Below are 27,319 nucleotides of genomic sequence, written 5' to 3' on the forward strand. Positions count from 1 at the left end.
AAGGAATTTCAGAAAATTATAGGCATTTTCGTTTCACATGAGCTTTGCCAGGAACACCAAGCCCTGGGGAAGGATGGCCACTGCAGGACACACTGCCCATGGGCAGGACTAAAGGACTTCCTTTCTCTTCAGTCACCCTAAAAGCTCTGATTTTGTGTCTCTGTGTGTTTTTGCAGCCTTCCCTGGGCTGGCAGTGGCCCTGGGAATACAACACCTCTGCAAGATTAAAGGGATATATTCCATCTGCAAGCACAGTTTTACACAGATTTCTCTTTTATAGCAGATTGCTGTGACTGGAGGGACTTGGGGGATGAGGAGGGATAGCAGAGCAGGGGGAGCACTGGCTCTTGCTCATTCTTAGCCAAGTCTATCTGTTGAGGTGGTAATGCCACATGTGCAGCCCAGCCCACCCTGGCTGTTGAGCTAATCCCCTCCTAGCTCACATGGTTTTTCCTGCAGCAGGGAGATACAGAAAACCAGCCACAAATTCCCCAGGAAAGTGCCAGTTGTGAGGCTGCAGCAACTGAGCAGGAGTTGTAGGAGCACACACAGCACTTGGAAGTGCTTTTCACCAGGATCTGTCTTTGTCCTTGGTGTAGGAACCTGGCAATGGGTTGGAAGCCCAACTGTCTCATCCACCACCCCAGTGAACATTTCCACTATTTGTATTCACTCAGGAGCATTTAAAACTCATGAACAGTCAGTACTTGGTGCTAAATGCATAAAATAAACACAAATCTTGTTTCAGGTGGTCGTGTATTGTCCTGCTTCTGCTTCAGGGTACAGGATGAGAGCATCCCACTCCCATCTGAGTGAAAGGAGGTTCCATGTCCCGCATCACCGAGCAATCCCTTGCTGACATTTTTCCCAAAAAACAAGTTTTGTCTGGAGAAAAGGGCTGACATTCAGAGCAGATGGGATCTGATCAGCTTGGTGTAGAGGCACATGCCCCGAAATATGGTTTTTGGAGTTACAATAGAGACAAAAAAACCCCATTATCTACTTTATAACTGCAAACATGGATCTAATCCTGCACATCTTGCTCCTGGGAATGGCTTATCAGGTGAGTTGCTCTACACAGTGGCTCTATCAGGTGCATTTATCTCTCTGTGTACATGTATATGTACAGGATATGTTTATGTATTCTGTCTCCCACTCAGTGCAGACATTAATCATGTGCTGCTCCACCCAAAAAACCTTAAAAGTGGCAAGGACTGCTTCCACCGTCACTCATGTGACTCTTATTTGAGGGTTTATTGCACCAGAGCTGCCAATCGCGAGTCCCTGGACCCTAAAAAACCCCAAAACTGTTCTCACTAAAAACCAGCGAGGTTTGGACAAGAGCCCATTGCTTTTTCTACAGTTGCTTCAGGCAACAATTGTCATGCCATGGGGACATCTCTCCCCTGGGCTGGTGGCCTTTGCTGGCATCCCTGCCATGCTGCACACATCCAGCCCCAATCTCCAAACCAGCCAGGAGCCTCTCTCTCCCCCCTCTCCTTATTGCAGCCAAATAACCACGCGATTATTTTTCCACATGAAAGTGCCCCGGTGTTCAGGTGGACAATCTGACTCCGGCTGAGCCGCCTGGAATCCCTGCGGTTTTGATTTCCAGCAGGGAACAATCTTATCAGCCCAGATTGTACACAGAGATAGGGAGCCCTCGGGTAGGGTTGCATAAGCACAGATTGCCTCAGCTGCGATGGGGAAGGCTCCTCTCGCTGTATTTATTTGTTTTCCCCACCGCGGGTTTCAGGTTCTCCTGGTGACCATCATTTCAGCTTTCCTTCCCCGCTCATTGTTTGAGCGCCCGAGCCTTCCTCATGGATCACTGGGCAGGAGGCTCAATTTAAATCCTGCCTCAGCCCCCGGCCGCTTGCATGCTGCCTTGAGAGATTTCTTGCAAATAAGGCTTTTTTTCCCGATCTCACTAGGGTCCTTCTCTGTGCGAGGATGGGATGGGCGCCTGTTGGGATGGATGTGATTCCCCCCTCCCTCGGCACACCCATCTTGGCCTCTTCCCCTCCTGCCAGCTCCTCTTTCCAATCTGGCAGCTGCGTGGGCACCTGGTCTCCGACTGCAAAGGCAGGATATTCGGTTTCCGTGGAGCCACCAGCAAATAGCTGTGGCTACGTAACCCTGGCAGAGCAGAGGGATGAGGACAGAGAGGCATCCTGAGCAGAGAAAAGCCCCAAAAACGTCATCCAGAGGAGCACAGGGGGTGCAGGCTCAGATCTTGGGGCATCCAAGGACAGCACATCCTGCAGTGCCACCCCATGCCATCCCTGCTGCCAGGACAGTCCCCAAGTGTGCTGCCCAAGGGCACGGAGTGGCTCAGGCTGAATGCACCCATGAGACATCCGTGCTGGGTTTCTGGGATGTTGCTGGGACGTGGCATGAAAAGTCACCATGCAAGTCAGAGTTTGTTTTTTAGGAAATGTTTTAGGTTTGAAGTTAACCCTGCAGCTGCTGGGGAGTCATCGTGGTGACTCATGGAACCTTGAAATCCCCTTTGCTGGGGGAAAAGGTTATGTCTCAGTCCTATTCACAGCTTTGGTTCCTTTTGCCTCTTTTCCTTCTGGTTTGGAGGATTTTAATAAATCCCCCTTGTACTGGCACTTTCAGATCAATCAACATCACCTCTTTTTCTTATCTAGGGTAGATTACCAAATTTGACACTTACATAAACTAGCAGAGAGCACTGTGATGAGCTGGCTGGACATCTGTTGTGCCATGAGCCTGGATCAAGCCTGCTAAAACCTACCAGAAAGTCATCATGGTTCTCCTCCCTGCTGAAACTTCCCTGTCAGGGTTGAATTCAGCCATGAGTGGGTGCAGACTGCAGTGGGATGGTGGCAGTGAGCAGCTGCTGACCATCCTCACAATGGTCATCACAATCTTTGGCCACACCAGTGTCCCCCACCACCCCAGCACCAAGTTCCCATGGGGTGGTGAGAGGCACAGTCCAGAAGCAGAGCTCCAAATCCATTCTCTTGAAGGTCTCCAGCCCAGGCCTGCCTGCTGGGGAGCTCAGAGGCAGACCAGAGGTTGGGCTCTCTGAGCAAGCTGCCTGCAGCTCCCCATCCCCAAGCCCTGCTTTGCCTTTGCCCTCCTGAGGGATTTTGGAACCCAGTCCAATTCACCTGGGGGGTTCAGCAGCAGATCCTGAGCACAGAGGTGACAGATGGGGCTGGTTCAGCCCCAGGTGACATCAGCCTCTTGGCCAACTTGTTGCACTGGGTATGTCTGTCACTCCATCAGGCACCATGTCTCCTGGGGCAGCACAGCTCCAACATCCCCATGTCCTTTCCCTGTGCTGTTCCCTCCATGAAATAATCCCACCTCCCTGTCGAGCACCTCCTTGGCTTTTGGAGATGTTGCCTCGAGGGGCACTTCTGACAGCAGAAATTCATAGAAATTCATAGAATTACAGAATCATAGAATGGCTTGGGTTGGAAGGGACCTTGGAGACCATCCCATGAGCAGGGACACCTTCCCCTAGACCAGGTGGCTCAGAGCCCCATCCAGCCTGGCCCTGAACACTTCCAGGGATGGGGAATTCCTCCTGGCTCAAGCTTCAGCCTCTCCCCCTCCCACAGGGCAGCAGTGATGTGTGTCACAGCCTGAGCTGTCCCAGCAGTGTAAAACCATGTGTTTCCCCCACTGCTCACCCAGCAGACACCCGGGGGAGGTTGGAACAGGTCAGAGCATCCCCATCCCAGATCCACCGAGAAGGGAAGTGCTGGAAACCACCAGTGGTCCTGTGTGCCCATAAGGCTGGAAGCCACCACAGCAGGGGACAGAATTGTCCCCTGTAATGAGCATTGCTGAGCCTGCACAGCATTCCCAGCTCCTGCTCACCTTGGTGCTGCTCCTGCAGAGAAGGGATGCAGCAGAAGGGCAGCCACTGGCTGTGGAGAGCCAAGCAGCCCTGGCAGGGTTCTTGGGTAAGTTGAGCCATTGCTTCCTGCCAGTGCCTCTGCCCAGCCCCAGAGAGCTCCCAGGAAGGGAACAGCAGTTTATAAACTGGTGTTCCTTCCCTCTTGAACTCATTCTTTTCCTGTTTCCCTGCCAGCTCTGGGAGATCAGGCATTCGAAGGTCTTAATTCCCTAAATACATCTCTGATTTGCTCTAGGATGATGCTCTTCTGTTGAATGAAGCACAAGCCAAGGCTATGCCTGCCTACAGCCCTGGCACTGCTGCAAAATCCCTGCTGTGCCCTCATGGACAGGGCTGCAGGTCCCTGTGACACCCACCATCCCACACAGGGCAGTGGGAGCAGGGCTGAGGGAACACAAGCTCCCTTTAGGACTCAGGAGAAGTGCCCTGATGGTTTGCAGATGCAAATTCATTTTTCAATTGTTTCTAATTTGCTTGGGGTTTAGTTTTGGGTTCTTTTTTTTTTCAGTTCTAGAAAAGAGACAATTTCTTTGGGGAGTGTTAGCCACAAGCCTCATTTGGCATTGTTTTTTAGTCAATTGTTTTTGTCTCTTATTATTAGGAATATTGTGTTACATAATGATAAGCTGAGGTGACTTGTTAGGGGACTATAAAGGGAGGCAGCGTGGGAGTGCAGAGCACCAGCAGCTCTCTCTGCCTCATCACCTGCCCTTGCTGTGACCTTCAGCAGGTCTGTCATCTCCCCAGGTCTCAGTTTCCCCTCCTGTAAAGCAGGGCTGCTATATGCTCCAGCTATTAGCTTAAAAGCTTTTCCACCCTTAAGTCGGGAAAAAACATAGTTATTCCCCTTTTTTCCATCCTGAGATGCTGGCATGAGGATTTTCCATACCTTTTCTACCATGGCTGAAATTCATCTGAGTCTGAACATCTGTGACATCATATCAAATCATCTCCATCCCTGCTGAACCAAGCTGTGGATGAGAAGCTAAGACAGGGATGAGAAGGAGTTTCTCTACCCACAGAGGCATTTTGCAAAAGCACTGGACAAGTGGAAACAGGAAACCGTAATTGAACCAAATCTGCCTCTTTAACCTCATTATTAGGATTGGGATTATATGCTTCAGAGAAAGTTCAACCTCTGTGTAAAATCTGAGGAGATGTGGATGAATGCTGTAAACCACAGGGAGAGAGGGAATGTTCCTGCAGTTGGTGAAAAGTCCAGCTGGAAGGAAAGACAGGGTGGCACAGGGTGGGGGTTCAGCCTGGTGCTCTCCTTCCAGGCAGCATGAGGCTGCTGCTGGGTGAGCCCTAAATATCTCTGGGGAGCCTGGTGATTTGCTCTCTCTGCCTGAAGATTAAAGCAAATTTTCCTTCGTTTCCATATTTAAAATTGTGTCCACATCCAGTTGGGAAAGGAGGCAGAGTCTCAGGTTACTTTGTACTCTGCACCCAAGCTCTGTACATCCAGCCTCTGCCACCCCTGCTCTCCCCACACAGCACCTGGAGCCCTCAGGAAACCTGGCAGCTTCTATCCCAACAGGAATGGCAAAATTCATCCTTGGAGATGGATTGCCACTTCCAGGATGTCCAAGCACTGTGTTCTGCTGCTGGTCATGCTGTGGGGCAGGTTGCTGACAGCAAAGCTCATTGGGGAGACAGACAGAGATATTTTTCACCTGTGCAGCCTTCATTAGCTGCACTGCAGAGAAAAGTAGGAGCAAGGGAGAAGCTCAGAGGTGAAGAGTTATCTCAGGGCTTGTGCTGTTTCCTTTACAGAGTCTGCAGATCCTGAAGCACTTGAAGAATAGTTAAACAATTGTTAAACAGGACTTTATCTTCAGGCTGGATAACAGCACAAGCAGCCACTGGCTGCCTAGTGACAGGCAGCTCCATAAAACCACCTAGCCAGGAGAGAGGCAGCTGGGCTGGCTTGGCCCAATCCTGACACTACTGCACACCTGGACTCATTCCAGCTGCTGATGTTCCCAAACCTGTGTGCTTAAAATGAAACTCTGACTTGCTGGCTGTTCAGGCCTTGTTCACAAAGACACAGAGCACAGATGTGCCACGTCTTGGCTCTGGGCTCCTGGAATTGCAGCTGGGGATGTGTGAGCTTTCAGGAGCCAGGCCTGGAAATGTTGGACTTAAATCCATGTGCTGAGTGAGCATCCACTCCTCACCACCAGCTTCTGTGGAGGATTTGCCCAGGATTGTGGGGGCAGAGAGTGGGACTCTACCTGTCCCCTGATGGGGAAGGGGAGTGGGCAGGAGCTGGCAGCAGGACAGGAGCAGAGCAGGCATGTGGCTTGAGCAGGGGACACTGCTGGCTCAGCGTGACCCAGGAAATTAAATGAGGAGAGAGAAGGGAGCTGGCTGTTCCTGGCTGTTTGTTTTTACACACTGAGCTTCCTGCTTGGGGAATCTAAGTGTCCCCCACAGCCCTCCCCAGGCTGTCCCCGAGGTGGAGGTGGGCTGGGGAGCAGCAGGCTGCCCGTCTGACTCTGATGGAGGAAGAAACCCTTACGGTAGAGGTGACCTTTCTAAATCCCTGCTTTGGACAGACATTTCCAATAAGTGCTGAAGAAAAGCCTGCCAGTTCCAGCTTTCTCAGCCTGCTCTCCATTTTCCTTCCATCCTCTCCAGGCTGAATTTAATCCGAGAAGGTTCCTTTGAGCTTTTGTGTGTTGCTGGGGGAGATGTGGGCGCGCAAGGGATCGCGTTACAACTTTCATTTCCTGAAATGTTTGAGGGAACATCCAGGGTTTTATCCACACATCAGGCAAAGTTGAGGGCTCGGATTTCAGGTCTTGTCACTCAGCTGTCACCAAACAAATGAGCCTCTCAGAGCTGGAGACGGGGAGAGCTACCTGCTATTCATGACCCCGAAAGCAGGTGATCACTCATGGGAAAAGCAGGTAGAATTAATCATTCTGCTGTTCTCCATTTCCTCCCCTTTTTTGGCTGACCTGGACACAGTGTGAGATCTGTCCTGGGGGGTGAAAGGGAGTGGGGGGGGGGCGAATTAACTCCTTCCTGCCTGTGGAAATACAAAGCAGAGTTAGGTGAGAAAGAGCCCCAGGCTGCCTCCCCAGGCTGCCTCTGCTGTGAAAAGCTTGCTGCGAGGTCAAACCTAATCGAGGAGAGCTCAGCAACCTGTGCCTGGCTCAGCTCCAGGGCCTCCCTGTTCCTACCTGACTCCTGGCCAGGGAATTATTTCCAGGGGGATGTTCTCAGCACCCTCCATCCCTTCTTTCCACCACCCGCCTGTTGCCAACCTCTCCCTCTCCCTTTTGGGGAAATTGAGGGCTGAAGGGTGGGCAGAGCTCTGAGGCCAGGGAGGCTGAGACTACCCCCTGTGTGCAGGTGTGCACGGGAAAGGGAGATTTGGGGAAGGGGGCATCCCATGGCATCTTCCCCCAACACTTCAACAGCCAACCCTGCTGCTGCCTGCACGCAGGAAGCGCCTCCGCGCTGTTTGCTTTGCAAATAACTCCTGGTTTGCGAGTCCTTGCTTGGCTTTCCCGCCGCGCAGGGCTGGAGCCCCGGGCAATATTTATCCTTCCTCTTCACCGAGCCCGTGGTTTGGGAAAAAAACGGAGCTGGAGCTTATCCATCCTCGGGGCGTAGAGCCCGCAGCTGCTAACCCTAAAAACCTCCTTCATTTCCCCGGGGGTTCCCCATTTCTGCCCGCGGGGATGGGAGAAGCTGCGCTGCTTTGTGACGGATCGCGGCGGAGCCGGATGAGACCCCGGGAAGGATGATGAAGGTCCCAGGGAAGGGCAAAGAGGGTGAGCCTGGGCCGGGGGTACGGACCGACCCGACCCGACCCGACCCGTAAGGTCCCAGCGGGTCGCACAGCCGGACCTGCCTCCTGTCCCCTTCCCCAACCGGACAGCCGAGGTGGGGGTCGCTGCACACCGAGAGAGAGGGGTCCATGCTCCCCCCACAACGTCGGGTCTTGCCCCGGCTCCTTCCGCGGCCGCAGGAGAGCGCAATAAGCTGCGCGACCCCCGCGCGGTTTGCGCGTCCTTGCGCGGGATTTTCGCCCTCCGCCCTTGCTCCCACGGAGCCACGCGGTGTCCTGGCAGGACGGGAGGTCCCCACTGCCCCGGCTATGTCCCTCCAGTGTCGTGGGCTCAGGAAGCCCGGCGGAATCTGGGCAGGGTCCCCCGAGGGGGCAGCCGGGACCCGTCCGGAGGGAGGAGGGAAAGCGTCCCAGTTTCCCGGGCCCAGCATCCCTGCAGTGGCAGCCGAGGGGGGCGAGGGGTGGGAACGGATCCGCTGCCCCATCCGGCCTCGGGTGGGAGTTCCGCGAGGGTTCTGGAGCGGGGCAGGGCCAGCGAGCCCGCTGGGGATCGAGTGGGAGGGACGCGCAGCGCTCCGGCCGGGCAAGACCCTCCTGCAGAGGGTGACATTTCTCCATGGCCCAAGACCCCGAGCACAAACACGGCAGCGACTTAAATAAACACGCACTTAATGATGCAAAACGCTAACGGCGAGGACCGGCCCCAGCGAGGCCCCGACGGGGCGGGCGGCGGGGGCAGGCGCTCCCTCTGCCCGGCTCCCTCGGGGCCACCCCGGCCAAGGTGGGTCCCCTCGCCCCGTCCTTGCTCGGTTACGAAGTCACCGGAGCCCCGAACCTCCGCTGGAGCCCGTGGGGAGGGGGTGAGGGCAGGCAGAGGGGCATGGGCTCGCCCCTGCAAAGAAAAGCGCAGCCTGGGTGTTCTGCCATCAGCGTTGTTTAATTTAGACTGTTTAGGTACAATAGAAAATAAACCCGAAAGCACATGCGATTTTTGGTAACAAATGCTCGAGAGAGGCAGCGTCGTCCGCGGGCTCTCTGCAAGGCGGAGGAGGGAGGCGGCGAGCGGGCACAGACGGGAGAAGGCAACGGGGAACTGGCGGGGAAGTTGAGGAGGAAATGGCCGTCGACTTTTATTATTACTACTATTATCCTAATTTTTAGCCACATTGATGCGTTTCACCACCGAAGAGGAGAAAGCTGGGGGACGCGGGTCCACGGGAGCCCACTCAGTATCTACCTCGCACGGCCGCGGTCAGACACAGGCACTTGGTAAAACTCTAATACTGCAGCTTTGGATATTTTTTTTTTCACTCTTTTTTCCTTTTTTTTCCCTTTTTTTTTTTCTTTTTGTAAAATTTAAACTACATCGAAATCTTTTTGGTAAGGCTAAATATGAAAAATGTAAACGTAACTTCCCCTCCCTCCTCCCACTCCGACCCAGGGCTCGGTACAGCGGTTCTCTCCCTCTCTCCCCGTCCCAGCTCCTCGGGGACCCGGCCAGGCAGCAGCAGGGATGCGCCGACCGACCCTGCCCCACCGCGCCCGCGGCGCTGGGATTTGTTTGGGTGGAATCGGATCCAGCTGGGGTTGGGGTTTCATTTTCTTTTTTTTTTTCCCCTTTCCACCCCCCCTTTTTTTTTTCTTTTTTTTTTTTTTTTTTTTTGTAATTCCCGTTGGGACCAACTCGCTTGAACTCGAAGGGCTGATGCGGGTTACTGCCGCTCTCTGCGTTTGGCTACGTGGAAAAAAAATAATTAAAAAAAATCGTAGTGATAGTGGGAGACGCTGAGGGGGGAACTGGAGCAAGAGCCGATGTGGGGTTGTGTGAAAAGAGCCGAGAGTCCCGTTAAGAATCAGAGGGTGAGCTGTAAAACCTGGTGCTGTCCTCTATGTACAACCCAGAGCTTCTGTCCCCGAGCAGAACCTCCTCTCCCGATCCTCCGGCCGCCCGCCGAGGGCCTTTAGGATCCCAGATCCACCAGGCTGGACGTGAGGGGTCCCAGCAGCGAGTCCTGGAGCTGGTGGCCTTGCAGGCTGTGAGGGGTCTGGGATGCGGCTAAGCCGCTCAGCGAATAGCCGGAGCTCCTGGCGTGGCTGAGGTTCCCCTGCAAGAGCAGGACCGAGTTCTGATCCGGGCTTTGGGGAGGAGAAAACTCTTCCTCGGAGCTGGACATGAGGGGTTTGCTCCCATCCAGAGGCGAGAGTTGGTTCGGTTTGTTGGTGGCCGCGTTGTTGTTTTCTGTGTTCTCTCTGCGGAAAGGCAAAAAAAAGAGAAAAAAAATAAATCCCACAACGGGGATGTTAGGGCGGGCATGAGGCGGCGGGGATGGGCATTGTGCTAATGCCCACCGTAAATCCTTCCCGTTTAGTTCCAGAGTGGGGAAGATGCTTCTCAAAGGGGGAAAATAACCTTAATAATTTCATAACGGATCGTCCCTATTTCTTTTACCCCTCCTATAAAAATTACACTGCAAAGCCCCGTAATTTAGGTGAGGAGAAAAAATTGGAGGGAGAGATTTTTTGAGGGGCGATGTTTCTTTCTTTTTAGTTAAAAATGAAAGTGCGGCCCGGCGACGAGCAGGGTGCGGGATTTTCTCTAGGAAGCTCGGTGAGGAGGTTGCTGAAGGAGATGCCCTCCGTGGCTCTCTGCCTCGCCGGGCCGAGCGGCTGTCTCGCACCGAGGCCACCCTGTCGCTTGCCGGGGTGGCCTCGGTACGGGGCGGCGGCGCGGCCCGGCCAGCGAGTCCTCATCTCGGTCTCCCTCTGGTTCCCCCCACCTCTCCATCCCGGAGCTGCATCTCTCTCCTCCGGGCTTCAGAGCCGCCCGATCCCCGGCAACACACGGCCCGGCATCCCGGCCGCTTCCCCGGAGGCTCCGGGTCCGCATCGCTCCCGGTTTACTCGGGAAGGCAGGCAGCAAACAAAGGCGGCGGAGCGGCCTGGAAGAGGACGGTGAGGGGCTCGTTTTTCCCCCAGGGCAGGTGAGGTCGAGTGGATCTCGGGTGGAAAACCCATTTGGGTTTCCACGGAAGGAGAAAACACAACGCGGTTTATGGCGGGGGGAAAAAAATAGGATTTGGAGGGAACGGTGTGTTTTCGTCTCTCTCGTATCCCATCCGGCTCCTGGTACGCGCCGCGCTCCCGGAGCAGCTCCCGGGGTTCCCAGCCGCCCCCGGCACGGTGGAGCAGGGAGAAAAGCGGGGGACGGAGGGGATGGGGGGGTGGCACCTACCTTTCCTTCGCCTCCGCCGCTCGGTCCCGTTGCCTCCTGTTCTTGAACCAGTTGCTGACCTGGGTGGTGGTGAGACCGGTGGCTTCCGCCAACTCCCGCTTCTCCCGGGGGGACGGGTAGGGGTTGTGGGCGTACCATTCCCGCAGCACGCCCCGGGATTTCTCCTTGAAGCAGTAACTGGTTTCCTCGCCGTCCCAGATGGTGCGGGGCAAAGGGAATTTTCGGCGGACGCGGTATTTGCCGACGGCGCCCAAGGGTCTGCCCCGCAGCTTCTCGGCTTCCACGTAGTGCGCCTTCAGCCAGAGCTGCTGCAGCTTGGGGTGGTTGTGGGGGGAGAACTGGTGGCTCTCCAGGATCTTGTAGAGCTCGCGGAAGTTGCCGCGGTGGAAGGCCACCACCGCCTTGGCCTTGAGGACGCTCTCGTTCTTGTGCAGGTGGTCGCAGGCCGGCAGCGACCAGAGGAAGCGGCCCAGCCTCTCCAGGTTCCCCCCTTGCTGCAGCACCTCGCAGACGCAGGCGACCTGCTCCTGCGTGAAGCCAAACGACGGCAGCATCGACATGGCCGAGCGCGGCGGCGGCCGCAGGAGGACGAGGAGAAGGAGGAGGAGGAGGACGACGAGGAGGAGGAGGAGGCGACGGGCACCCCGCGGGAGCGCGGCGGCGGAGGGGCGCGGGGTAGGCGCCCGCCGGGCCCGGGCCCGCTGCTGATCCCGGTGCCGGTCCCGCTGCCGGCCCCAGAGCGGGGAGGCGCTGCGGCAGCCGGGGGCGGCGTGTCGGGCGAGCGGGGATGCTCGTCGCGGCGCCGGGGGGACTTTGTCCCCTCTCCGCCGCCGCCGCGCTTAAAGCGCCCGAGCCCCCGCGCCGCGCTGATTGGGCACCCCCGGCCCGGCCCGGCCCAGCCCGGACAGCCCAGCCCAGCCCAGCCCGGCCCGGCGGGCAGAGCCTCGGCACGGGCGGGCGGGGCCTGGCGGCGGGGACACGGCCCCGGACACGGCCCCGGCCGCGGCTGCGCGTCCCGCCGCCGCCTCTGCGCGGGTGCGGCCCCGGCGGCTGGGGGGGAGCTCCGCCGCCCGCGCCCCCGGGCGCATCTCCGGGGAAGCCGCTGCCGGCGGGGCTCTTGTCTTTCTTTCTTCCTTCCATCTTTTTTCCGCCCCAAAACTCCTGCCCCCCGCCCGCTCACCGTCCCCTGCCAAGGCGGCCCGTATTTAATTACCTTCGAGCTGGGGATGAATAAATAATGATTTAGGGAAGAGCTGAACAAGGCGCGGGGCCCGTGCGCCCCTTCCTGCCCCTCGCTCTGCCCCGTTCCCCGCTGGGGGGGCGGCGGGTCGGGACAGCCCCGTGCAGACCTCGGGCAGCAGCGCTGCACCCACCGGCGGCGCTTTAATTAGCCTAATCCTCATTTGCACAGCCCCGCTCAAAAGCAATTATTTAAAAAATTAGAAAACAATTAGGCTCCCTAAGCAAAGATAATCTATTGTCAGCAGGGAGGTGAGGACAATGCGCTGAGATAAGGGCAGGGCGCGGGGGGCAGGGGGTGTCTTTATGGCCCTATTTATCTTTGATTAGATAAGTCGAAGCCCGTATTTTAAGCACACTCCAGAACGCTTTGGATTCAGGAATGAGTGCGTTCCGCGGGTGCTAAGAGCCATCGCGGGGCTCTTTAAAACCTGTTTGTCCTCACTAAGACGGTCGGATTTATTTGACCTACCAAGTCGGATTTATTTGAGTTTGCTGCTCCAAGTGCAGCGGAGCTCGCTGCCGGCCGAGGAGCCGCAGGGCTCGGAGCTGCTGCCCGCAGCCCCTGCCCGCTCCACGACGTGGGAAAGGCCGATATTTTCCTAATTCCGGACTGTTTTTCCCACGTACTTCGCGTCTCGGGGCTGTTTAAATTAAGCCCCTGCCACCCAGTCTGTACAGCGACTGTACTATGTCCGCTGGAGTCAGGGCGCTTCCATATCCCATGACCATGTGTCTGGTAATTTTCCCTTGCCATTTTATTTTAGTACTTATGATGTTGCAGATGAAGTCTTAAAGAGCTGCAATGTCCTCCCAGAAGGAATGTCTACTTGGAACAGATCCTTATTGACAAGGCAGCTGTGTGGGGACCGGAACGAAGCCTTAAACCCGGCTCTAAAATCAACTAATACCCTAAAGTCTGGAGCAAGTGCGCAGAATTATAAGGCATGGGCTCGCCCGCGGCCGCGTCCTGGAGGAGCAGCGCCCTGCCCAGCCTGGGGGTGGGTTCCCCCATCCCTCATTTCTATTGTTATTCATTTTTAATTTTATTTTCTTGTTCCTAATGAGGGGCTCAGCTCGGGAAGAGGACGGACCTGAGGGTTTGTAACTTCTGGTTGAGGAGGAGAGAAACGCAACGCGGGACTGGAGAAGCCCCTGGGCATTGTAGCGAGAGCGGGCTTCTTTTGCCCTCACATTTCTCCTTTTTTTAATCCTCTTTTTCTTTTTCCTTTTTTTTTTTTTTTCTTTTTTCCCTCCTGTAAAAGGCCGACCAAAACAAACACCGCTCTTGCTGGGAATAAGCAAATTATCCCGATGCGGCCGGAGGAAGAGCTGACAGACACGGGCGAGGGCTGAGCCGAGGCTTCCTCGCGATTCCTGAGCGGGACTTCATTCTTCATCAGAATTCACATAAGGAGGGGACAGACCCGCCGGGGTCTACCTGGGAGTTACTGCAGGCAAGGACCGCTGAGCATCAGTGTTCGTTAAGGTTTCGGGATTGGTTTTCCTAAAACCTGGGAACCTTTCATTTTAAACCACGGAAATAGGCAAACGTATTTGCAGAACACCCCATCCCATTTAGCCCTTGAAAAAAAAAAATCACAACAACAAAAAAGAGAGTTTCGAGCCTCTCAAAAAATTACAGATATAAGCAAGGCGGATGCAAATAAGCAAAAAGCTGCCGAACAACACAACGGCGAGAAGCAGCCGCCGGCCCCTCTCGGTGCTTCCTTTGCCGGCGGAGCAGGAGCAGCCCGGCAGCATCACCCCGGCAGCATCCCCCTGCTCCCAACCCGGCCGGAGCTCCCCGGGGCTGCCCCCCGCCGCCGGGGCCTGGACCCTCCGCGCCCGCGGAGAGGCGGCGGCAGAACGAGGGGGCTTCCGCTCCTCGCCCCCCGTGCCCGGGCACCCATCGGCTCTGTTGGTGCGGGAAATTCATTTGTGCTCTTGTTTATTCGATGTGTTTGTACAACGCAGGGCGGGGATGAAGATGGAGCCCATGCAACACGCCGCGGGTTTTTCCTCGATTTCGCCAGAAAATCAAAACAAAGCAGGAAAAAATTAACCCAAATACATTCCCCATCTTCTCCTGAGCTTAGAAATAAAGCTCTTTCCCAAGCAAAAGTAAAATTTAATTTTTTTTCTTTAAATGTGAGGGTCTGGAGGAAACAAATAGCACAACAAAATAAAACCAGCAGCGGTTTTTTGGTAGCCGCTTCTAGTCGGGATGAGAACCGGGGCTGGAAGCTGGCAGCCGGCGGGGCAGAAACACAACGCTGCCGTTCGCCGAACCTTTCGAAGGCGAAATCCAAAACCGACCCATTAAGTCAATGAGGTTTGTGTTGTAGAGGCTCCTTTCCCATCCACTTGCTGTTCTGAAAAATAGATCGCATTTCGTTATCTCGAGTGAGGATCTGCAACGTGATACCGGATCCGCGCCGCCTTCCCTGCCGAATGCGAGGCGCAGGGAGACAGCCAGCTTCCCGGCTTATTCCCCAACAATAAAGGATTTGTATTTTCTTCCCCCCCCCTCTCTCGCCCCCATCCTTTATTATTCTATTTTTTAATGAGGAAGAACAAACCCCTCTCCAGATGCACCGCTCCTCTCTCGCAGGAGCCTCTGGCCCGGCTCGCCTGCAAACCGGTGCGACCTTTAATTACTTGTTAGTAAATTGCCCTCCCGACACCTGTAAAAACAAAGCGGCTGTCCGCGGGGCGGGGGCACTGTCCCCTCCCGGCCCCCGGGGGTGCCCGGCCAGGGGGTCCCCCGCACCCAGCGGGGTCAGGCCGGGCCGGGGCTGCCGGAGGAGGGCCGGGCCGGGATGGTGGGGCAGGAGAAGGATGAGGATAAGGCCTTCCCGATGTGGCCGATCCCCAGGGCACAAAGGGCTCTTTCTTCGCGCACTTACCGGGACATTTTTCAAAGGATTAGAGGTGATCACGCGTTGATTTTTTCTCTCTCCGAGGGCCGATACGTCTTGCTGTCCCTGTCCCCCCGCCTCCACCCTTATTTCCTCCGGCTTTTGCCACGGAACCCCCAGATCCCTCCCGTCCCCCCCCCCCTTTCCTCTTCGCTAATGTACCTCCTGGATGCTGATTCTTTTAAGCTACGAAGAATTTCCTTTTGGGAGGTGAAACCCTCCAGCTCCTCCTGTTCAGAGGAAAGTGCTAGTGATGGTAATACGGGGTGACACTAAATAAACAGTTAAAGCAGGGCTGGAAAGATGGAGTTAATTATCCAGTGAGCTACATTTAAACCGAGACCAGGAGGGGCTGATTTGTTTTGGCGCAGGGAACTGAGAAGGAGAGGAGCCACCGAGGTCTCCTTGCTCCTCTTTGGTGGCTCTTTAACTTGTCCTCGCTGTCGCCAGCCTGGGGACTGCCGTTCCTTTAGCCCGGATGGGGGAGCCCCCGGCTGGGACCCCCGAACAGCAGCCCGCCCGGCCCCGGGGCCGCAGCTCTGGGAATTTCTGTGCGAGCCGTGCAAGGGAGTGAGCGGTTTCAGGGGGTCCAGAGGTGATTTTTTTCCATGTTTGTTTGCTTTTTTTCCCCCCCCCCAGAAGTTAGATAAATTCTCGTCCATGCGGCTCGCCGGTGCCTGCGCTCTCAGGTAAGTCTGCATCCCAGCAGCAGCCCCGCGATACGTTTTTTGTTTTTTAAATTTTCCCTCCTGCTTCTTCCCTCCTTTCCTCCGTTTTTTCCTTCCCTCTCTCTCTTTTTTTCCCCTTTTTTTTCTTTTCTTTTTTTTTTTTTTCTTTGAGAAGTCTGATATTAATAATCCCCGTATGCCCCGCTTTCCGGGTCATTACGGTACTGCTGGTCTCTAATCAATCCTAATGCGATGGCAATTGGAGTCTCTGATGAATGCATCTCAGGTTTCTTGTAATGGCTCTACCACATTTTCCTGGACCTCCTTCTTTAACCTGAGATGCCAGGGGGACGTCTCCGTTCTCAGCTGCTGATTACTTCAAGATGTTTCGGCTGGTGTGGGGAGAGAGGGAGCGAGCGAGGCAGCCTGCCCCTGAATAATCTGGAACTGAATTGGATGAGCCATTTCCTAAATCAAAGGACAACGGCGGGGTTTAACTCCTTTTCTGCACGGAAGCCTGCCGGCTCGCCTTCCAGCCGGCACTGGCCGGGCTGTGTGTCCCCCGCGCGTTCGTATCCGTGACACGGCGCTCGGGTACCGCGGGTGCGCAGCTCCCCCCACTAGCTGCAGTCCCCCCCGCGCAAAGGGGAGACCCCCACCCCTCCATCCCCGGCTGCTCACACCTCCCCAAAGCCCCTCAGTGATGCCGGGCGGGTCTGCAGCCCCCCACGGAGGGTGGGATGCCCACGCCGAGGGGAGAAGAGGTGATGGCATCCCTCCGCGGGCGCGCAGTGGCAGCGCGGTAGTAGCGCGGCGATTCGCGTTTTCGCGACGTTGTTTTCCTCCCGTTTCTCGGCTTGATGGCTTTTGCCGTAACACGAGACAATGTTAACTGCAGCTTCTGCAGCTTTAAAAATTTTAAAACGTTTTTTAAATAAGATGCTGCAGCAGGAATTAGGCTGCGGCCAAACCAGGCGCGGATCTGCCGCGCGTTCGAGAGCTGCTTCCCCGCAACTCTCAGCATGTTCCCTCGAGATGCAGCTCCTCCGTGGGAGAAAAACACGCCCCAGCTGCCCCTCTGCAGCCACTCCTCGGCCGGCAGAGGGATATGCACAGCGCAGCACAACACGCGTGGGGAACTTCGTCTGAGCCCCAGTGAGATGAGGATGTACCGGGGGCGAGGGGCGGAATAAGTTTGTGAAACGAATAATTGAATTTCTCAGCGCCGGATGGAATGTAAAAATGAATCCCCGGCAGGAGAGCAGCGAGGGGTAAATCCAGCGCCTTCCCCGCGAGGTCTGGCCCTGCGTGGGGAGGCAGCAGCACGGTCGCGGGTGGGGTATTCGTGCTGAGTGCGTGGGTGGATCCTCGCTGCACCTCGGCGGTGCCACATCTGCCAGGAGTGAGTCACCCGCGGAACCGAAACAAACCACGGGCGCCTTTTCCGCGCCGTGCGCTCGGGGCGGCGGCTGCAGCCCGGCCGATCCCCGCGGGTGGCACGGCTGAATTTGGGGTGGGGGGCACCGCAGCCCCCCCTGCACCAGGCTGTGCCCGCGCTGTGACAGCCACCCGTGTGTCACCTCGCAGCCGCCTGAGCGCTGCCCACCGACCTGCACAGCCCGCCCACTTGTGCCCTCCGTGAGCCCACACCCCAAAACCCACCCGTGTGTGCGACACTCCAGCCCCCGAATGCACACCCCGTGCAGCTCCCCGTGTGGCACAGACACCCCTGACATCACTCCCGTGGGCACAGACCCACTCAGCCGTGGGCAGACCCCGTGTGTGCTCACACCGAGCCGTGTGAATGCTCCCGCAGCCCTGGGTGCACGCAGCCACCCTCGTGCCCACCCGGCACCCACACCTGTGACAGCCACCCGCACACATGGACTGTCCCCACGTGTGTCTGCGGCAGGGAATTCAGGAGTGCCGTGCGGGCGGGTCACATCTGTCCCTGCCTTAGGTGATGGCTGGGACAGGGGGGCGCTGGACACCGGGAAAACTGCAAAAAAACCAAAAACCAAAACCAAAAAACCAAGCCCCAAATCCCTTATTTAAAAAAAAAAAAGGGGGGGGGGAAGGCAGTGAAGGTGATGGTTGATTTTTTTTCTTTTTTGTGCAATGCCTCATCGTAACGATTTTCATCCAAATGCTTGGAAGAAAATATAAATTATATTTGGAGTCTTCCCTGGGTCAAGGCAGGCACTTCGGGGGTTCTCCTCCGGCTGTGCCATCCCAAAGCCCAAGTCCATCTTCCCACCCAGCCGATGCCCAGCCAGGATCCACGCTCAGAGCAAGGTGCTCCCCGGGGGCTGGGAGGGTGGCGGCTGGAGTGGGGACAGGATTTACATCCCAGGCGCTGTTTGCCTACGTGCTTTGCATTCGGGTGCTGAACAAATATTTCCATTGCTGGGAGACTGTGCCAGTTTCGGCTGGGCCAAGGGAAGAGGCACCATCACCCTTTTGGATGGGTGTGTGTCCCTGTGGCCATCAGTGGGTGCCAAGATGTGGGAATATGGGGTTGTGGGGCAGTGGGGTTCAGTGTTGGGGGACATCCCAGCCGTCCCGGTGGCTTTCCGAGCTGGCTGCAAGGAGGGGACCTTTCACCTCTCATTAGTGATGCCATCAGTGGCTTGGCAGAGCCGAGCCGAGGTCATGTTACATATGGCACACAGTCTGTTCAGCGCCGGCAACGCCAGCTTTGAAATTTTAGAGAGGGGAAAGGTCGCCTTGCGTAAGCCGAGGTCTGGGGGTCCTCCGCTCTGTCTGCGCCCTGGGTGGGTCTCCATATGCCTCTGTCGTCGCCAGCCTTGCTCTGTCTGGCCCGGAGAGATGCTCAGCCCGTCTTCTCTTCCACCTCCCGAATTTGCAGGGGATGCTTTCACAGCGCCTTTCCTTTTCCCTTACGGAAAGTGTCTCCCCGTGCTACTTTTTTCTCCTTTCTCTTTCCAGCATAAACCTGTCTCTAACAACTGATTATTTTTTTCGAACAACATATAATGCAGCTTTCCAGGAGAAAATGAGTTGTCTGTGTTTATCAGCAGATCTGCCCAGACGGATAAGTTTACCCTCCTCAGCCCTGGGTGTATAATTTCATAGACCTTCAAAAGTGTCGTGCTTCCATGGTGATTAAAACTCGCTCCTGAATCTTGCTGGGGCATTTCAGGTTTCATGCCACTGGATCTTAGAAAAGCACATCTGTACAGCCGTATTTCTTTCATCTGAAGAGCCAAAAAAAAAAAACCAAAAAAAAAAAAAAAAAAAGCAAAGCAACCCAAATATATTTCGTTTGGAAAAATATGACACATTGCAACAAATTAATTCCTGATATAATTCGCTATGTTGAATTTAGGTAGGATCCTGTTGGAGCTTCATCCAGGATGATTCCAGAGGTGCTGACTGCAGGGAAGAAGTTACAAGTTTCCCACGTATCACGACTGACAGGTAAGTTCATGCTCCTTCTCAGCCCTGCTGTAGAATCCTGTTTTGCTCTTTATTATTTTTTTTTTAATATTTGGGGCCTGATCCTTCAGCTCTTCAAGTAACTTGGCCGGGAGTCTCTGGCATGCAGCTGTTGCAGGGAGATCTTCAAAAGGACATTTGCTTCTTCACAGGTCATGACTAAAAAGGCTCTAAATGAAATAGATGCTTATCTCGAGAATCCGGGAGAAGCTGGAGCTGAACCAACAGGCGGTGTGGATTCGGGATACACCTTTCTGTCTGCTCCAGCAAGGCATCCCAACAGCCAAATTAAAGGGAGCTCAGTCTGATTTCCTCCAAATAGGGCTAATAGCGTAGATTTTAATTTTTAAGGAGGAATATTTTTCTGCTGCCTGTCAGAAAGGGAGTTTGGGAGCAGAGGTATGAGAAGGCTTATTTTCAGAAATGGAGATGCTGCAATTTGTTTATGTTTTTTGTCATAAATTGTGTTTTTCTAGCATGGGGCTAAACTGTGTCCTTGGTTATTGAATGCAAATCTGCTGATTTAAATGGAGTTTGTCACAAGTGGGAACAGGACTTAGCCATCATTTTCCTCTGCTGTCTAATCACTGTAGTCTGAAGGAAAGCAACATATGTATAATGGTAGCTGAGATGCAGGAGGGGTGGAAGCTTTCTACCAATGAGAACCACATTAAATAATTAATTCCCAATTGCCTTTCTACATTAGTGCTTTCAGCTATAAAAGCTGGTCAGCTTTGTGAGGCCTCAGGCAATGAAACATTTGGTGCATTGTCAGTCCAAAAGTGGAGGTAATAGATACCCAGCGTGGCTGGAAAAGTGCTACTCTCCCTCCTGCCATTTACATATTCCAGCTGCACAGCCTCATTCCTCATCCTCTCCTTTGCCTTCCTGAAGTTTGACAGAACAGCATCTCTTCTGAGGTGGCTGCTGAAGAAGCCAAAAGTGTATTTATTTTATAAAGAAAGAGAAGAACTTAACTTTTTTTGAGTCTCAAAATGGAGTGTACAAAGTTGGTCTCCCTTATCAGCAGACACATCTGACAGGTTAATGAGGAAAAGACTGAATTTCCCCCTCCTTTCCCATTTGCCCCCCTTGCCCCATCTGCTGGTCCCCCAAGCCCAGCCTGTCACCCCAGGTCACGATGGGATCTTTTTGGGCTCATACGTCATTCACAAGAGAGGTCTTGTCATAAGAAATGACTTCACAAAGCCTTTTGATGTGCAAGTCATTCACCTTCTGAGATGAAGATACCTGTGTGTGTGTGTATGAAGCTGGAGAAGAAAAGGAAGTGCTGGAATAAATTGCCTGGGGAGGTGGGAGATTCTCTGTTTAAAAGCAGGTCTAGACAAACATCTGTCAGAAAATACCGACGTCTATTTGATCTTGTCTTGGAGCTGGGGAGAAACTGAATGGTGTTGTCAAGTCCTTTTCAGCCCTGAGAGAGCAGTGATACACATATTTATATATGCTCACGTGTGTGTATATAAATGTATATATTTCCACACTTTCAGGGACAAGATTTTGGCCTCTGTGATACTTTGTGTCTGTAAATCTTGTAGGTTAATTACACCCGGGTTTGCTCTCTCTTGGCTTCATCACATTTGGGTTTCAGTTTCATTTAATGTCCTTTGTGCCCCGAGTGGATCAGATCATAGTGCCTAATCTACTGACTGTGTTTTTATCACATTCCCTTTTTTTCTCATGTTCAAGTGAAGTTCCTTCAGTTCTGGGAGATTTCCAGCAATTTCACAGACGCCCAAAGCACAGCTGTGAACACACGTGGGGTTGCACCTCTTGAGGTAAGGCTGTGGTAATAGAAACTTATCTTTGTTATCAGTTGTAATAGATGGGTGCTTGGAGAAGTTGTTAGGCTGAGCATGAGGAAGGCATGAAAAATTTGGGGGTTTTTACGATTATTTTTGTGCACAATCACTTTCCAAAGAACTCCTCTGCTTTCAAGACAACGTGGTCACGGCTGCTGCTGGCACCCCTATATTTATAATTTCTTCCCAAGCATGCAGACCTCAGTGGGACCACTGAGCTGCAGGATACAGCTTTGAGGAGTGTGTTGGCAGCTTTTGTGTGTTTGTGCCTGGAAGACAGGGAGACACCAAGGGCCAGGACTTGTGATCCTTTACGCAGCAGCCAATATTAATTATGAAGACTTCTATCAAAATCCATTTGAAAGCAAGTTTTATCACTGTGACACACGGAGGCTTCCCTAAAAATGGGGTCCTGTGCAACTCAGCATTGGAGATAAAGGAGAGTGACAGAAAACTTACATTCCATGTAGGTGGAAAAGGGTTTTGCAGGGCTGATGTGGAGGAAACTGCTTAGCAATTCTTCTATCACTGCCCCCAGAGCACAACTACACCAGGCAATGCCAGTATTCCCTTGGCATCCTGGCGAGTGCTGGGTGGAAGCAGGAGATGCTGCAGCAAGCTCCAGAGATCAGCACCAGACTTGGTAGCAGAAAAACTGAACCCTGAATTTCTGAAGCCAAAAGCTGGGATGAGCCAGGCTGCAAAGGCTGAACTAGGATTTTAGCCTTCATGAGTTTTCAGAGGTGATTTCTCTTGCTTATCCACCTTATCCTTCCAAGAGGTCTTTGTTCCCCACAGCAAAACTTTGTCCCACATCTGTAACCTGACATGCTGGCTGCAGTCACCTGCTCCTGCAGAATGCATTGGTGCAGCCTAAACCCCGCAATGACCATGGAGGGGACACAGCACTGTTTCTGCCAAGACCACAGAGAGGCAGGAACCTCCATCCTGGGGACAGGCAGGGGCAGAAAGCCCTGATAGTGCCTGAGAATAAGCAGCCAGAGCTCATGAGTCTGTCCTTGGGCAGGGTTTGATGAGCAGCTGTGAATTATATTCACCTTTTGGATGTACCTTCCTGGCAGAGCTGAACTCTCCTGCATGCTCCTTTAAGGACTGTGAGCAGCAGGGAGAAGAAGGTTAATTATGAGTTCCTCGGGTGCAGGAAACCAGAGAGGCTCTTCCAGGGCGTGCTGTGTCCCAGCTGCTGATGGGTGTGACACAGGTTTTGCCATCAGGACAAGGAACCCTTTGCAAGCCAACCTCGGGCAGAGCTTGGTCAGGCTGTGCTGTACAGGCAGGGTGAGAGAGGGACTGTGGCTGAACACATCCAGGAGGAAAGAGCTGTTTCAGGGTGGAAAACGAGCCCAGGCTGGCTGTGAGCACACGAGCTGGACGTTGGGACAAAGGTCTCCAGCCATGGGATGCTGGGCAGCAAGGGCGGTAGAAATCCCACTCATTTCACAGAGGAGCTCGGTGGATGCACAAAAGGCTGTTCTCCTGCTCTTATCTCACCCTTTAGTATCTTAAGCACCACTTTTCCTAAGGCCTGCCTGCCCAGGGTGGGGCAGGCAGGACACCAAAGGCAAAATTCCTGTCCAGCAAGTGCCTCTTTGCCCTTCCCAAGTGTCACATTTGCATGCACCTGGTGGCATCAGCCGTGTCAGATGGGCTTTTGGGGGTAAGGCAGGGGAGGAAGGGGGGATCTTCCCCCCATTTTGTTTTGTACATTCCTTTTGCTGGTGAACCCTTCCTGCTGTGGCTGGGGTGGTTTGTCTGATGCCTCTTGGGTTTGTTGTGCAGCCAGAGCTGCTGATTCTGTCTGGCCACATGTTGTGTTTGGCTGGTTGTCTCTCTCACTCTAAAAATTCCTCTATTTTTTTCTCTTTTTAGTTTTTTTTTTCTCTGTGGCATTTTAATATCTCACAACTGGCACCTTTACCAAGAGATTAAAGGTCTGTAAACAAACAGCTGTTTTACAGGCAAGCTTTAACACAAGTAACTAGTAATTACCCCTTGTAAAAGAGAATTTGGGGAAAATATCTTGAGCATGGGTAATGCTTTTAAAACATTTCTTCCACAAAACTAAGATATTAGAAGCAATTCCTGACCTAACACTCAAGTAAACCACCAGGAATTATTCAGGTAATTAAAACTTTAAAATCATTTTAGGGGAAACTAGGAGAGAATGAAGCTGTATTGACCTTGAAAAGTTTCTACAGCAATGAGAGAAAATCCATGTGCTTTTGAATGGGGAGTGGATGCTGTTCAGCTGTAGGGAATGAAAGAGAAGAGACACAAATCTTCTATGATCCTAACATTTTTCACACTCAGGTGGAAAAACCATTGGAAATATATCCAGGGTTGTGTTTGACCTATCTTGGCACTGTAGGTCTGACCTTTTTATTGAGGTTAGTGAAAATGCTTCAGAGCCTTGCTTGGCCTGGGAATTGAGGAGAGCTGGATGGTGGGGATCACACAGCCAAGAGGTTCATGCAAGGAGCAGGGATCCCTTGGCAGGGAGATCAGGAGTGGGTTTGTCCTCCTGTGGACTTGGGTAAATGCAGTTTTAACTCAAACCCCTTCCTTTCAATGATCTAGAGCAGATCTTTTCCCCTTCATCATCTAAGAGATTCCATGTTCTTCTGCTCTCCATTAAAACTTTCCATCTAATAAGTCTGTGGAGCTTCTTGGCAGGACATCTTCTTTTCCCACATCCAGCCTCTCCTGCCTGGCACACAGTGTGGGATGCATCAGCAGGTGCTGGAGGGCTGCAAGGGCACAGGTGGGCAGTGACAGCAGCTCAGAGCTCTTCCCAAGGGCTGGTTTTGGGAAATTCCAGCTGGCCCAAGGGCAAGGACTCCTCACACCAAGGGAACAGGGTGGCCCTGGCTCTGCATGGGGCTGGGGAGCTCTGGGATAGGCTGAGGCTGGAAGGTGCAAGGTGCTCGGTTACAAGGACTCCAGGAGGGTGAAATGAAGCACAAGGGACACCAGTGAGGAGGCGGATTAGCTCATTAACACACAGCTTGATTAGGAAGCTGGAGTCAGGCATGCAAGCCCTGCTCTCCTCCTCCCTTGTTCTGACCCCTGTCACTATCACTGTCACACAGGGAACCACTGGAGTCCACTTTGGGAAAAGTAAATGGTGTTTCAAACAGAGAATGGTTTATTCTCCAGCAGAACACAAGGTGCCTTCTCTTTGAGAGTCTGCACTGAGCTTGGGGGGATTGTAGCCCACTCAGCTGCCAGTGAGGCTACTCTCTCTGGCAGTGACAAGCCCAGGTGTCAGGTGTGCCACCCTAAACCCACGGGTGACAGGGGTGTGTGTGTGGGGTTGGTGTGAACTTATCCAGTGGCTCTAGGGATGCTTCATTACCTCCTTGCTGCAAGCAGGTCCTTTGCTGGTGTTTGGGCTCAGTTTTGGGCTGGTGCCCAGGTTAGGATGGAGGCACTGGGGTGCCAGAGGGGCTGTGAGGGGCAGGATGCAGCAGGAGCAGGCACAGAAGCCAGAGATGCTGGGGGAGAGGAGAGAGCAAGCTCTGCCCTTCCCCACTGGAGCTGAGTGATCCCTTGTTTAATCCCTTTAGCTTCGATGGCACCATGGTGATTTACAGCACTAATGCTTTGATCCACAACACGATGGACCATGGGACACGAATTAAAATATGAGCAAAGACTGCAAAGTGCAAGTTTCCATTTGTGGGCAGCTATTTTGTGAAGACGTGACTGCAGCCAGGTGTGAAGATCTTGCAGGAGATGAGGGGAAACCAAGCCAGTCTGAGCAGATTTGTTAGAATGTGAATGGGAGCACAGCAGCGTAAGTGCTATTAATAGGATTTACACAGATTAGTAAACTAATCTGTGCATTTCAGATTGGATTTCATATTATGGAAAAGAAAATTAAGCCACATACCATGCAGACTTTCCAGGCAGTGATTTGTGAGTGTGATCTATCTGCTGTAGAAGTGGCTGCTCAGAGGAGTTGTGGCAGCTCCTTTGGGTGGGCCAGTGACACCCACTGTGAGCCCAGGAGCAGGGACAGTGCTGTAGGATGTAGAGCTGTGCAGCTGGATTTGGGAGACAGGCAGTGAAAGGAGCAGCTTGTTTAAGGAATGGCTGTTAAAATGCATTACCAGGATGTAAAGTGGTGTTCATCCTTGGCTGCATCACCACTGGTGGAAAACTCACCTCCTGACTTGACTAAAATGAGAAGCTGTGGCTGCCTCATCTCTGGAATTGTTCCAGGCCAGGTTGGAGTGACCTGGGATAGTGGAAGGTGTCCCTGCCCATGGGATGAGATGAGTTTTAAGGTCCCTTCCAACCCAAACCACCCTATGCTGCCCTGAAAAATAACTTTCCCTTCTTTATACATGGACTGAAGAGGAGCAGAATTGGTCAAATGTCACCGAAGCTGGGAGGTAAAAGTCTCCTAAAAGGGAAGGACAGAGTCCTGTTGCTGTGCCCTGCTCACTCTGCTCCTGGTGCCAGTGTGCAGGAGGTGGTTGGAATGGGAGGTGAGAGGCATTAGCACAAATTTGGGAGAGATTGAGCACCCAGGCAATTCTGAGCAGTCATCTTTGTAAGGGGTAAGTTTCACAGCATCCAACAATCCATTCTATATATCTACTATATATATATAATATATATAATATATATAATATATATATTATATATTATATATTATATATTATATATTATATATTATATATTATATATTATATATTATTATATATTATATTATAAGCTTTAAAAGTTAGAGTAAGCTGAGCAGACTAGCAATTTTTCTTCTTGCAACAAAGAAAAATCTCAAAATTGATTTGGTTTTTCTGGGAGAACAAATATTTTGGATTTTTCCTGAGCCAGGGCTGAGGGTGGCAGCTAACACAAGGCACATCAGGAAGGTTTCTCTCCCTTTTCTGCCTCCTTTCCCACAGCCCTTGAAGGTTTGTCCTGTCCCTGCTATGGGTGATAACTCAGCTGAAAACCATTTGTTACAACTGGGAGCCATTTGCCTGTGATAACTGTGGATACACCAAAATGCAATTTGTATGCAGACATGTATTTAGGTGTGGTGTTGAGTGGGGGTCTAGAGTAATCCAGAATGGGATGGTCTGTACTGTCAGTCTTGAGAGCTGCCAGGAGCAGGATGCTCTGGAAATCCAGCCTGTGTCATAGAGGGATGCAGAATGAATTTGCTTCGATTCCTTAGAAACAGAACTGCTTTTGCAAGTGCTGATTCTAGGAAGTGCTAGTGATTCTAGTGAATTTTGCAAGTGCTGTAAGCTGTTTTTGGGGGGTGGTTTATAGGTCAGCAAAATGTTCCAGTGTTAAACTGAAGTTTAAAAAGAAATCAGCTACTACCTTTACTAATTATCCTGCAACAGTCTAGAAAATAAATTCAGAAGCCTAATTGTAAGTTTATGGAAATTTGGATCCAGAGGCAGCTTTGAAAAATATTCTCTTGAATTTGTCAACCATTTATTAATTTTCTTTCCAGAACGGCCCCTTTTTTATACCCTTGTTTATTTTCCTGAAGTGTCTTGTTCACACAGTGCTGTCAGACCCAAAGGCTTGGAGAGCATGAGGCAGGTTTGAGATAAAATGCTGATAGATAGATTAGATAGATAGATGTGATAAACCCAAATTTACATATATTCTGGCTTGGAGACCTTCAGTATCTCCAAATTCTTTCTGTATTTTGAAATCAGGAACTTAAGAATGAGGTTGAGCAGGAAGCTGTGGCCATAACCCCCATCTACTTCCCCTCTCTCACCATCTACTAAATATTGCAAAGGCCATAAATTGTGTAAGTTGACAAATCAGAGCATTGCTTAAGCACAAGACTGAGACTTGAGGCCAGGAGATTTCAATCCTGCATCACCTGGAATATATCATTACTGACAGACTTGTTGGGATTCGATTTCTACTGGCTATAAAGTGGGATTCTCAAATTATGTCATGCCAGCCTTGTTGCCTTTGATGACCTGATATGCTGCTTGGAAAGGGAAGAGCCATCAGATGTGACACAGCTTGGCATCTGTCAGCCTTTTGGTGCTGTTCCATGCCCTGGTGAACTGGGGAAATGTGATCTGGGAGAAGTCTCTCTAGGATGGGTGGGAAATTGTTCTGAAACAGTCATTATCTTGTGGTTCCAGGTCAAAATACCACGATCTCTTGATCCAGTGTTTCTACTCAGCACTGTGTTAAGCAGTGTTTTCAGGAACCTCTTGGAGGTTAGAAGAGGATGTGCTTATGAAATACAGATTAACTG

The 27,319-nt window shown here is 52.7% G+C and overlaps 1 protein-coding gene and 2 long non-coding RNA genes across 3 annotated transcripts; 1 reads left to right on the forward strand and 2 right to left on the reverse strand.

The window, feature by feature from the left end:
- Nucleotides 1-8,624: 8,624 nt before the first annotated feature.
- SIX1 (SIX homeobox 1) lies at nt 8,625-11,893 on the reverse strand. Its single transcript, XM_085061110.1, has 2 exons — nt 10,939-11,893; nt 8,625-9,956 (listed from the first exon to the last, which is right to left on the reverse strand). The coding sequence occupies exons 1-2, from the start codon at nt 11,496-11,498 to the stop codon at nt 9,668-9,670; spliced, it is 849 nt and encodes a 282-aa protein (XP_084917236.1). The 5' UTR covers nt 11,499-11,893; the 3' UTR covers nt 8,625-9,667.
- A 2,394-nt stretch (nt 11,894-14,287) lies between these two features.
- On the reverse strand, nt 14,288-15,174 carry LOC146435841 (uncharacterized). The gene is made up of 3 exons (XR_014852399.1): nt 15,087-15,174; nt 14,760-14,864; nt 14,288-14,552 (listed from the first exon to the last, which is right to left on the reverse strand). It is a non-coding gene; the product is annotated as an uncharacterized LOC146435841 (long non-coding RNA).
- Nucleotides 15,144-21,188, forward strand: LOC146435842 (uncharacterized). Its single transcript, XR_014852400.1, has 3 exons — nt 15,144-15,787; nt 19,116-19,207; nt 20,936-21,188. It is a non-coding gene; the product is annotated as an uncharacterized LOC146435842 (long non-coding RNA).
- The last annotated feature ends 6,131 nt before the right edge of the window (nt 21,189-27,319 follow it).

Source organism: Lichenostomus cassidix, chromosome 5 (assembly GCF_008360975.1).
Source record: "Lichenostomus cassidix isolate B80296 chromosome 5, HeHo_3.0, whole genome shotgun sequence".
Classification (NCBI taxonomy): Eukaryota; Metazoa; Chordata; class Aves; order Passeriformes; family Meliphagidae; genus Lichenostomus; species Lichenostomus cassidix.

What these genes read in the sequence shown, in the direction of transcription:
- SIX1 (XM_085061110.1), bottom strand. Translation starts at nt 11,498, where the DNA reads ATGTCGATGCTGCCGTCGTTTGGCTTCACGCAGGAGCAGGTCGCCTGC. An exon ending in GCGGCGGAGGCGAAGGAAAG is followed by an intron (nt 9,957 to 10,938) that starts GTAGGTGCCACC and finishes GCCTTTCCGCAG; the next exon opens with AGAGAACACAGAAAACAACA.